General features: G+C 35.3%; 1 protein-coding gene across 1 annotated transcript in view; it reads left to right on the top strand.

The window, feature by feature from the left end:
* LOC100749763 overlaps positions 1-12,611 on the top strand; it is a 96,356-nt gene that overhangs the window by 71,859 nt on the left and 11,886 nt on the right. Inside the window, exons 3-6 of the mRNA XM_012385319.3 lie at positions 6,615-6,758; positions 9,585-9,729; positions 11,180-11,266; positions 11,475-11,601. Coding sequence (XP_012240742.1) covers positions 6,615-6,758; positions 9,585-9,729; positions 11,180-11,266; positions 11,475-11,601 — 503 coding nt within the window. The remainder of the gene's footprint in view (positions 1-6,614; positions 6,759-9,584; positions 9,730-11,179; positions 11,267-11,474; positions 11,602-12,611) is intronic.

Raw genomic sequence — 12,611 nt, 5'->3', positions numbered from 1 at the left:
CGGGATCTTTGAGGTCCTCATTAAGGATTTTCATTACGTGTGCATTGGACTGCGAGACAGACTGCTTGTCGAACGCGTGTTGCATTGTCCAATGGGTGTGCGTGACCATTTTGTCAATGTGTCCCTTGTCAGGATCAAGAGAATGGACGGTCATTGTCCTGGACTGAACGAGATTTTTTATTGAAACGTATAACTGCAGCGGTTTTAGACATAGTTGAGGACATATATAGTGGTCTTAGCAATAATTTGAGGACATAAAAGACCTGCAATCTATCAAATCCTATTCAATCAGTGTAGGAATATTTTTCATCGTCCTTTTAAATATTTATGTAGAGTATTTACAGTTGTACTGTGCAGAGGAGGTGACAGAACCAAGTCATTTTGTTAGTTAGTATCTTCTTCTGGTCAATGTTGCTAGACTCCTGACCAAATGTGTAGTCTGACCATCATTGATGTAATTGCAAATTAGGGAACTTGATATAATTCCAAGTTAGGGACTGCCTATTTAGATCATTGTGTGTATTCAATTTTGTATTACCTTTTAATAATAGAACTAGGAAGGTGAATTTTGGATCCCTACAAATAAATAGCCCACTACATCCATTGCCCATTTCTGTGGGATTTCTGTACAGTCAATAGTATGACATTGCATAACTGTTGTTTATTTTGAAAAGTACACAATTTCTTCTGAATCTCACTTCTGATAGCTCCTTCTGATAACACCAATTATTAGTTATTAACAACAACAGATACCTTTCTCAACATTTATCAAGCAATAGACACCTGACCAATTGTGTGAATCCTAACTATTCCATAGGTATTATTTAAGGTCAGATTTGAGCAGAAACAAGTTAGGCTAACGCCACCTGTACGAATTCACCAAAAGTTCAACAAACATGTAAGAGATACGCAATTTTCTAATTTTTCAAATTACATTTCTTCGATCATTTGTCAATGAGAATCCTCATTAGGTTTAAGCCTTTCAATTATCATAGGGGATTGAATCCGATCGTCATGTCCTAATAACATGTTCGTCGAAACAAATGGAAATAATAATTTCCGGTGATCAACCATGTCATTTGTCCCATAAAAAGAAGAAAGTTTGTCAATCACCGGCAGGATACGTTTCTTTTAACTTCTTCCTGACTATTTCGCGATACAACGCAGCAAAACCAGCGATCCCAGAGCTCCCCCTAGCGGGAATAAATCATGGCTCTTCCGTGGGATCTCTTTGGTCGAAGCCACGGTCAAGGAAACGTAGAAAGAGATCGATATTTCCTGCGTTCTAGCCAACGAACCGAATCGTAACAAAACACTCGAAAGGACGGACGGCGCGCCTTTCCTGACGATCCACAGCGTGCAATCTGTAATCTTCGAAACGTCGATGGACCAATTATTCCTGCTGCTTCGTGCAACTCCTCTGCGAGGATGAAACTGTTACTAGGAATTCGAAAAAATCGCTCGATCGTAAGAAGTACGTAGAGAACAGCTGTTTAGTCTAGGGATTTTCGTGATTTCGCAGTTGGATCGATAAATGCCAGAATAAGGAAGTAAAAAGCGAAAGAAAGTGTTGTTTTAGAATCTCATATTTGTTAGTACCTATTATTTACACGATATTTACAGATGTCGCGTGACTTTAGCTACTTTCAGAGGAGATTCTCGCGTAACGACGGTGAAAGCTAGTGATTTTTATGAATTCTTTTTACACTAAATACTGGTTATATGGGACCAGACCTTTTTTGGGATGTAAGTACAGCCTCGAGGTATCAGACGTCTTAATTTAAGCTTTCTGATGCGAGAACGGAATTAAATCCGTGGTCCAGCGTGTCCAGGGCACGCATTGCCCGGCTCGTTACTGCTTCTTTCTTCGTAGACCTCGTGGTGGAAAACGTGCCAGCCACAGGAACTGATTGAGCAACCCACTATCACGAAATGCTCTAGGGACGCGTCTACAGAGTCACGTGTGCCTGCACGTGGCGATATTCTTCGACAGGGGAAGATTTATTAATTTGAGAACTGTATAATGTGTTATTCATACATTCTCCCCATCCTTATGGTGTATTTCTCCGATATGATGAAAGGAATAAACGATCGCTCATTCTCTTCGCATACCTTGCTCTTCAGTATAGTAGATATTTGCTTATAAATAGGTAGATATTTCCTTATAAATATGTAGACATTTGTTACGTTATAGCGTCGCGTTTCTGAATTCCTAAATGTGAAAATAATTAATGACTAATGAGCGATATCGGATATGCGGAATCCTAAAATATCCCCATTTATGTAGAAGATAAAATTCTCATAGCAAGATTGACCTAAATCGTAAATACTTCAAAAAATCGGTATCCTTCGAACGTCAAATCCGAAAATACCAAATGTCCAAAAAGAATTTGCATAGTGGGTCCACTAACTTAGCTCGAGCTTACAGTTCTTGTCAGTTCTGTTCATTCGCGTCGGTTCTCTTGCGCAGATGGAATTCCTGCACATTCGTAGAAGGGAATGCACCTCTGGGTTCATCGATAGCGTAAACAACGATGATTCAACGCTTCATCGTGCCACGAGTTTATTAGATTATATATACTAACTTGACTGATCGTGTTGTATATATGCAATTAGCAGCAAGTGGTCGGTGGCTGCGTTTGCCATTTGTAAGCGGTTACGTAAAGGGCCTCTCTTCGAGATCCGAATTATGTAACGGTACCGTTCCTTCGATATAATCATCGGCTATCCCGTGACTCGAGTGATTGATACCGAAATGGATGCGTGGATCTCAATTTGCTTTCCCCTGGTTACCCGATGAAAACCGAAACTCCGCCTCGAGCGTCGAAACAATTACGTTTTAGCCGTCAACTTGACGAAATTGCGTCATAAAAATGTATCGAATAGCTCCGAGTGTGCCGGATGAATCGTTGTAAAAAACTGAAGAAAGAACGCGCAATATATTTTTTTAACGAGTGTCTCTGTTATCCAGAAAATCGAATAAAAAGCTGGGGGTTTGCCCTATTTTGGTGACGCCATTGCAAAGATGGCGCACGTTCAAGCTAGTGGCACGCCTCATACTTTTAAGCTCGATTTATTTGAAAATTACGATTCCTAGAGAAAAATATTATTCTATATCTTTCGTTTAATTTTTTATGCAGAATCGACTGCTATTAATTATTCGAAGATATTTTTGGCGTTTAAAGGATTAGGCTGTGAAATATGTGAATGGTTAAGAGGTGCTTTGAAGAGGTTGGAGGAGTTTGAATACAAGATTCTTTTAATTTGACGCTTTAGACGCCTTGTATTGGAAAAGCTGACGTCGTTAAGGAATTTGAAGCGGCTGCAAGTAGCCGTTTTCTTTTCAGCGAGCAACAGTCTCGTTCATTCAATTGGCAAATGTCGCAACGATGTGCGAGAGCCACTTATGAAATCACTGATGAAACCACGGTTTTTCTCTGTGACTTGGAGATAAGGTTCATTCAAGATTCTGAATTCCAAGTTGTACATCTTCTTGTCTGTTTCCCCGATCTTAACCTATATTCTTCGATACTTGAGTATAATCTGCGCGCTATAATTTATCTTCTTTCCTTGTACAGTTTAACAGGAATCTATAAGGTGGTTCCAAAGTCACGATACACTTGAAAAATACCTAACTTTTCGTCTAAGAATAAGTCGAAAAGTAGAGTAAAAATTTTCCAATATAAGGCATCGTTTTTTCTTTTTTTTTTTTCTTTTTTAATTAAAAATGTATTAAATTCAATTAAGTCGATGCATTATCAGTACAATAGAATTTTGCACGGATATTGAATTATATCATATCACTGTATGTGATAAGACTTATATACTAGACGTTATTCTGCTAGAAATCAACTCTTCATGATAAAATTCATAGTAGTGCACAAAACTTAATAAATTTCATATTTATGCGTGTATAATATTGCATACAGTGTGAGTTGTACAATGTGTATGCGAGTGTCGTGTGAAACGTTTGTCTGTGTCTGTTTGTTCCAGAGCACAGTAGCAGCCAGATAGATGGTAATCGATCTGACCACCCTATTCGACCAATAGAGTAGATTGCGTTATAGGAAACGATACTGTCTGCTTTTTATCACGCGTTTCGTCTTCCATGTGTCGCCGTTCTACTGTATCACCTTACACGCGTTCCAGAATACGCGTTACTTGGGTGTCCATTAGCATTGACAAGTTAACTTTTTTAATAACAGGTTTTAATGGCTTGTATTAAGGCTGCCATATAGCTATTATTCACTTTTTGTTTTCCTAGTCTGTCTTATGACAAATGATGCAATTTTTCGAACATCAATGTGTCTAACAACTGGTATGTTGTTATATTCAAACGTTCACGTGTTCAAAGTACTAAAATACCAAGATACTAGTATACTGGTGTATGCAAGCATGAAAGCATCGATCCACGAAATATACTATCACGGTACTAAGACACTAAGGGAGTGATTATTGAAATATCAAAATATTAAAATATTAAGAAATTCTTAAATGGAAAAAACAACATAAAATATTAAAAAAATCTGCAACGAACTACTTGAAATAATTAGGTAAAACCAACATTACTAAATCAGTGCACGACCTTTGGACATTATTAAAATTCGTACTGTTTAGTTTGCAAGACTCTATCGTTCAAGGTCATTGAAAAAGATATATATACGTATATATCGCTTAACGTAGTGACGTTTCGCTTTTAACATCAACCTTACCAGGCCCGGTCAAATGACCAGTTCCAAAATTTAATTTAAGATTGTACATTCATTAACATATATTAACGAAAATTGAGAAACTGATTAATTAGATAATATAAGAATTTATATAAAGTTAGATGAACGGAAGGAATAGCAGTGAATGTATAATTTCAAATTAAATTTCGAAATGTAGTTTCAAATTAAATTTTGTAACGTAATTTTAAATTAAATTTTGAAATGTGATTTCAAATTAAATTTTGGAACATAATTTCAAATTAAATTTTGGAATATAATTTCAAATTAAATTTTGAAGTGTGATTTCAAATTAAATTTTGAAATGTGATTGCAAATTAAATTTTGGAACATAATTTCAAATTAAATTTTGAAGTGTGATTTCAAATTAAATTTTGAAATGTGATTGCAAATTAAATTTTGGAACATAATTTCAAATTAAATTTTGAAGTGTGATTTCAAATTAAATTTTGAAATGTGATTGCAAATTAAATTTTGGAACATAATTTCAAATTAAATTTTGGAACGTGATTGCAAATTAAATTTTGAAATATAATTCCAAATTAAATGTTGAAACGTAATTGCAAATTAAATTTTGGAACATAATTTCAAATTAAATTTTGGAATATAATTTCAAATTAAATTTTGAAGTGTGATTTCAAATTAAATTTTGAAACGTGATTTCAAATTAAATTTTGAAATATAATTTCAAATTAAATTTTGAAATATAATTCCAAATTAAATTTTGAAATATAATTTCAAATTAAATTTTGAACCCGGTCATTTGACCGGGTCTGATCAAGGTAGTGTCAAAAAGCTACTTGCAAGCCACCTTTAAGCCACATAACGGTCAGATTGTTATTGTTAGCTGGCCATGAACTAGTTCAATTCCATTTTGAGGTATAAAATCCAGATCGAGATTAATTCGATAATGTTGTGAAACGGCCACGATGATAACGGCTGGCATTGAATAGCTGCATGTCATGTGAACATGAAAGTGTGGTCGGTCTATGTTTGGGGAAGCCCCGGGGAATTTGTGCCACGTTTCTTTCAAATGCATGCTTTCGTTTCGTACATATTGGAGAACGTTAAGAAATTTGTGTCGTTCGATTGTTTGAAGAATATCGTCTGCTGTAATTGTTATGCAAATGATTTTGTAAAACACGAACTCGATGACTGAAATATCAATGAGAAGAAAAAGGATGGATTGTGCGCATCGTATGTCAGGAACATGTATTTCTAAACTAGAACTGCACTGTGACAATAGCTCGTTATAAAATATAATTAGAGTATTTTCTAGAGTATTTTCTGTACAATTCTACTGTAGTAATATTCTTGTTAATATTTCAGGATAATAACACTTATAATTAGCGTTGGATTATTATGAGAAACGAACGCGTGCGTGTGAGTACGTGGCAAGAAAAATTATTCAACATACTGAAAACAAATTATCTTTACACGTAGACTGCAGTATAACATAGTAAATGACAGAATGACATAACAACCATTTGTTTAGTATGAGTGGACAGCGATATTCTTTTCTTTTTTTTTGTTACTAACGGTTAGCTTTTGAAGAATTCAGTCTAAAATATAGGTATGCCTTCTTCGAATATAAATAATTATTCCAATAAAGAATTATTACATCTTCTAATTTATTGCCTATAATTGGTAATCATATTTGTCATCTTCATTCTTTATTTTATATCTTTGTAACGACATTTAAAAGGACATTTATGAGGCTATATAAGAATTTTGTCTATATCAAATACCAAAAAAAAAAGGATCTACCAAATTTTCTACAGCTTCAATTTTAATTTTAATTTCAATTTTCTTAGAATAAAATATTCCTGATTCAGTTGGTTCAACATCTTTCTAATGAAAAATTCCTTCTTTTCTATTGATTTCCAGGATTAGAGAGGAGAGGCCATCCAGAATGGTTCTAACCGTGACCGAGGACACGCCAGCAGACATGCTAGCCGGTAGCATGGAGCTCCTGGTCCAGTTACCTCAGGAGCATCATCTTCAAACGCAGAGGGTCACGGTGCAGAGAAGGTACACTACTCTTTCGAATTCATCTTTCATATGTACTTGCCCCAAAAGTGGGTGGCACGTCTAACAAATAGCAGCATCTTTAAAATTGAGAAGGACCGACTTGCAACGATTTAAATAAATAAAATTAACGCATAATTTCATCATAATCAAATTTCTAAGTGAAAAATAGAATCAGGTGTCATTTTTGTTATTTTCATTTTATAAGAAGAATTCTATGGATCTCTAGGAAACCTAAATCTAGGGACTCTAGGGATTCTAAATCTAGGAACTCTAGGGATTCTAAATCTAGGAACTCTAGGGATTGTAAAGAACTTGGGGAATCCTAAGGAATCCCCTATTCCTCGGCATGTTTGTCAAATTATGTCACTTTTGTAGCAGGAATTTAGGTCTAAAACATACTTTGCTATAGCGAGCATATGAATTAGGGACCTTCTAAGGAATTCAATTTAATTTAGTTTGTAATTAGCATTGGAAACAAAAATTTGAGTTTAATAATCAGTTTAGATTAGTTTAGCCCAAGCTTATGCAATTTGCTTTTGTAATACACCTATATAAGGTTTGTCTAACGGTGTAATATGCAACTGACAATGAACAGAATCATCCTAACCGCCCTGAAATTAATTTAACGGTCCAATTAGCAGATTAATTCGCCGATTCCTGGAACCTCCAGGCCATAATGCCTGTAATCATTGTGTTATTGCAGCGTGACGCTGTTCAAATTACGACCAGACGTTGTTGGCGCATAATTATGAAACGTTCTCCTCTTGTTCAATCACTGAGATCATTCTCATTAACATCATCTAGAATCTAGAAAGTTCACCCTTCATTTTTGCCCGATTTAACTTGGTCAGCTTGTTGCTAACAGAAAGCTCTGCAGACAGAAACCAGTTTATGCAATTGCAGGAAAGCTGAAGACATAGAAACACAAAGAAATATTGAAATATCAAAGAAAATGTCCAAAGTGAAAGGAAATGTTCCTTATACAGTGGAGCCCCTTGGTAACCAGAACCTCTGTAACTCAGAAACCTCTGTAAGACTACAGTTTTGTTCATTTCCTTCCGCTCCGCTGCGAAGACCTCTGGAAGTCGAAATAAAACTTACGTCAACTCGGATTATTTGTCACGTGTCCACAGAAGCTAATCGTTTTTCGTCGGTCGAACGCATAATTACCATCGTCTATCGCTTATGTAAATTTTGCATTTATGTACGTCGAGTAAAACGAGTTTCAAGAGAAGCTTAAAACGTTAAACGCTTCCCAAAAGCGTGAATGTAATTATACCTTCGTGCGAAGCTTCTGTCCGTCGAAATTTCGTTTGTTCAACTTCTTTTGCTCGAAAACTTAGGTAAGACAAAGCCTGTGTAATTTGAAGATTTCGGCTCTTCCCTTTAGGTTCGAGTTACCGAGGTTCGACTGTACGAATTAAATTCTAGAATCTGTCTTTATTTAGTTCTACTCAGAAAAATACGAAATTCCCTGAGAATCCACGCAGCCAATCCACTAATCACTTTGCAGTTACTTCTCCTACAAATTTACTTTTGATTACTCTATAATTGTAGCTAAAACTACGTAAGCTATGAGAAAAAAAAATTCCCTATAGCGCGATCACGCAGTCGTTAGAAAAGCAAATAAATCACCGGTTTCTCTTAATTGACGATAATTCTTCGATAAAAAGCTCCTGAAATATCCAGTCATTTTCCCTGTCCATTCTACTCGAGAAAATGTAACCTGCTCCATAGTGCACTTAGGCTACGAACAGAATCTTTATATCACGGTGCTTTCTAGAGATGCTAAAAAAGAAAAACCACTAGAAGGAGAAATTCAGTCGACTGTTTCTTTAGGATTGCTTTTTTCCACTTACGTATTGATCTCTATTCGGTCTTTTTTTTTCTCTAAATGACGTTTACTCGATCCTCGTACTTTCCACAAATTCGGGTCGCCCCATGAAAATGGTAGCTGTTGAAGAAACAATACTCTGGAATCTATCAAAGAATTATTTGTTGACTAATGATCCGTTTACCGACGCGAGAAAACGTTTCAGTTGAAAGAAAGTACCCATTCGTTATTCCATCCGTGCTGCGAGTAGTGTTTTCTCGTTCTTTGTGGTCTACGCTTGCTATTATTACCATAAACTAATATTTTCTTAGGCGTGCAGCCTTTGTAAAAGTTGGAAATTTTGTTGGACAGGCAGAAAATGCAAAATCGTGCGCTTCGGAATATACAAAGCAGCTTTAAGATAGCGAGAATATTCAATGAAACAATAGAAATGGTTTTATTGTATAATATACTGATAATATAGTATTAACATTATAATATAATATAATACAGGCTAAATATAATATTAATAATATAATATTCATTTTTATAGAAATAACAAAGTTTTTTAGAAACAAAGAAGTGCATTGAAACAGCCATAATTACGTGAAATAAAGACACGTCTAGCGAAGGAAAGGGTAATCCCCAAGGTAGCCATATTTGAACAGCAACGGCGCATGCGTTAAGAAAGCGCGCGCGCTTTAAATTTCAAACTCGGTTTTCTCAAAATCAGGCAGTTCTCTTCAAAAATGTCTGCGTTGTTCCTTCCTTTTTGTCTTCGCCTCTTTGTAAGCACACTATCATTGTAATAAAATTTCTATCATTGAAGTAAAATAAAAATAATTTTAAATAAGAATGAAAAATTCAGGTGTAAAAGTTCAGAGACTAATTTCCTGAGACGTGTCGACGCAATATCGCGGAACGACATGGCATAATGTGGCATGGCTTATTGCTTCCTTGGCGTGCAAATTTTCGAATTCTAAACGATTCCTCGGATTTCTTTCTGTTCACAGTATGCCGATGATGGACCTCCTCGTGCAGATCGCCACGGCACACAAATTGACGGCTTCTAGCTACACTCTGCAAGCGATTGGAGAACGTGGAATAGTTCTACCTCATCAACCTAATACGCCAATTGGTGCATTGGATGCACTTCAGGTATTACAGCTACATATGTTAGGAAACTATAGTCTGTTCAACGAGTCGAGATATCTAATAGCTATAAACACGTATGCTCGTGGTTGTACTTAACCTGTTAACTGTGGGCAGTCTAGTTCCTTTACGGCAAAGTAAGTAGAAGGTTAAGTATCGAAAGTATTTCAGTTTAATACTAACTTACCAGACCCGGTCAAATGACCGGTTTCAAAAATTAATTTAAGATACATAATAATAATAATATAAATTATGGATCTATAGAAAAATAACATACAAATTTTTTAATTTGTGATTTAGATGTGCACAGAAGACAGCAGCATATGAAGCGGTGCATCTCACACTTTTCTGCGCTCACGTCGTTCGAAAATCGTTCATCACATATAAAACAGGCCACATCTCGATCTTCGTTGTCTCTGGATAACTCTATTGCGAATTTCTTTCTGAAACGCGCGTTCCTAATTTCGTCTCTTGGGTATCCATGTAGAGGAACGAAATTAGGCACAAAGTCGTATACTTCTTAATGTAATTGTCAGTTCTAATCGATAAGCGACAGAACGAATCTACAGAAAGATTAGAAACGACCAATTCCGTCGTCTTTCCTGTCATTAAAATATAGCGGCATTTTTATTTTAAAATTCCAATTGTCAGACTGAAGCACTTAACAGCAAAGATTGATCAGGGGAGGAGATTTAGGCTCTTTATTATTATTATATTACACATAGGTCGTGGACTTCTCTGTAATTTTTCAGATAATTTCTCCCATCCTCGCAAGCTCTATGGGCTTCTTTCTTGGGTGGAAGATCTCAACAGGAAGTTGTATCAAGAAGAGTAGAATAACTCTTGAGTCTGCAGTTTTTCTGCCTGGGGAAACGAAGGGTTAGAGTTGAGGAAACGACTTGGAATTCCATGAATCGTGCGATCCTTAATCTCTAAGAGACGGTGTAGTTGTTTTTTTCTGAAGACTACTTCTAATCTCTTCTAATCTTGTAGAATTACCTTGCCGACCTCTAATCGGAACTGTTCCGCTGCACGTGTCTGGTGTCTTTCGAGAAGTCTCGACCATTTCCTATGTTTTTCTCAATTAAACGGAGAAAACAAAATTTAAAAATTGAAAGAATAATTTATCGATGGCAGAGGAATTAGGAAACTTTCCTTTAATTACTCATTTTTATATTCATAATCTCAATTAAGGGTATATCGCTGTTTCCATGAAACAGAGAAGTGATTCCGTGTGAGAATGAGAAGTGATTCAATTTATTTTTCAAGTATAATTCCACTATACAGCATAGTTGATTAATATCTATAGTGTTAAATGATCTTTCAATTGTAATATTAATTTCCCTTTCAATTTTCATATTAATTTTCATTCCAATCTTAATATTAATTTTAATCGTGATAAGTTTATTAAAGAATAGGGATTCTATTGAAAATTGTTCTGTCTTTAATGTTGCAGGTAAAGCTGCTACCTAAGCAGGGCACTTTTGTACCAAGAAAATCGAAGCAAGTTAATCAACCGTTCGAAACCACTTTTAGGCTACAGGTAAAAAAGAAAAATATGTGTATTTAATAATCTAGTCATATACTATATCAGAGAGCCAGCGAAATTTAAGAGTCCAAGTATCCTGTAAACATTTTCTTAAGACTTCAGATTTCAACATGCTAGCCTTATTGTTCCATTTTCTATATCTGATAATTTACCAAGTAATCAGCGAGCACTAGAAAAAATCATGATTGTGAAACTGTTGTAGGTACATCTACCAAGAAATCAACTGTGGGTGTCCAGAGTCAGTCCGAAGATGAATCTAGGCGAGATCTTGGATCAAGTGTGCCGCGAAAAAGATTTAGATAAGAACAAGTATGAACTGCGTCATCCGGGTAAGCAACATAAATACGTTCCTATAATTAACAAACTCGTAGAAAAAAATAGATAAAGATGAGGAAAATAACAAGATAAGTAAGATAATAATTAGGGCAATTGAAAACACATATACAGTTAAATTAATATTATTAATAGATTGTATAAGGTACAAGTTAACAATATTGACTTGTTAGTTACTAGGACTCTCAATTTCTTCTATATAACAACTCGTTTCTGGTTATAGATCTATTTTCCAATCCATTATATCTTCATTATCTGTTTACTGAATTCAACAATCTTAATTGGATAGCAATAGGGTCTATATCATCGAGGAATCTATGCACTAACAAGAGCTAAAATTAATCTAACTAAAATTAATTTGTCGTTGTTAATTTTTCATTATATAATCATAAAAATTCCTGATTCAGAGATGCTTTGGTTAACAAATTAATAATTTGCTTGCACAACAACGAAAAAACCTATGATGGCATAAATAAAATTGTAGAATTAAACTTTCTAAATGACAAATTAGTCCATTATCTGATTTTGCTTAAGATAGTAAAATTGAAAAAGGAAAGTTTATTACCTATAACTTGTAACTTTCTTTCTCTATTAAGTCTTTAATGCCATTAGTTGATGGATTACTGCTCAAATGATACATGATTCAAATGATACCAGTCTAAAATTTCAGCAATAGTAACTAGGAACGTTGACCTGAAGCTTGTTAAAGGTTTAGCAAAGGTATCAACTAGTGGCGAGAATTGTGTTAAGCAATTAAGACGTTTACATAAGATTTCAAGTGGAGATTTATTATTTGAGGTTTGCCCACGCAGAGAACAGTTTGATAAGGCTGTCCCAGATGATTGGTGGATATTCATTGCCCTGGAAAACGTAGCTGGGACGGAACTAGATTCGTTCATTTGCGCTTGATATTTAAACCGGTAGCACTGGCCAGGTTACCTTTTTCAAGATATAATACCAACAGGTTTACCTGGTCAGTCGATCATATTTTTATTAACGCACTTCT

This window comes from Bombus impatiens, unplaced genomic scaffold (genome assembly GCF_000188095.3).
Source record: "Bombus impatiens unplaced genomic scaffold, BIMP_2.2 scf_0320, whole genome shotgun sequence".
Classification (NCBI taxonomy): domain Eukaryota; kingdom Metazoa; phylum Arthropoda; class Insecta; order Hymenoptera; family Apidae; genus Bombus; species Bombus impatiens.
The sequence above is the reverse complement of the archived record's forward strand: the minus strand, read 5'-3'. Positions and strand labels throughout refer to the sequence as shown.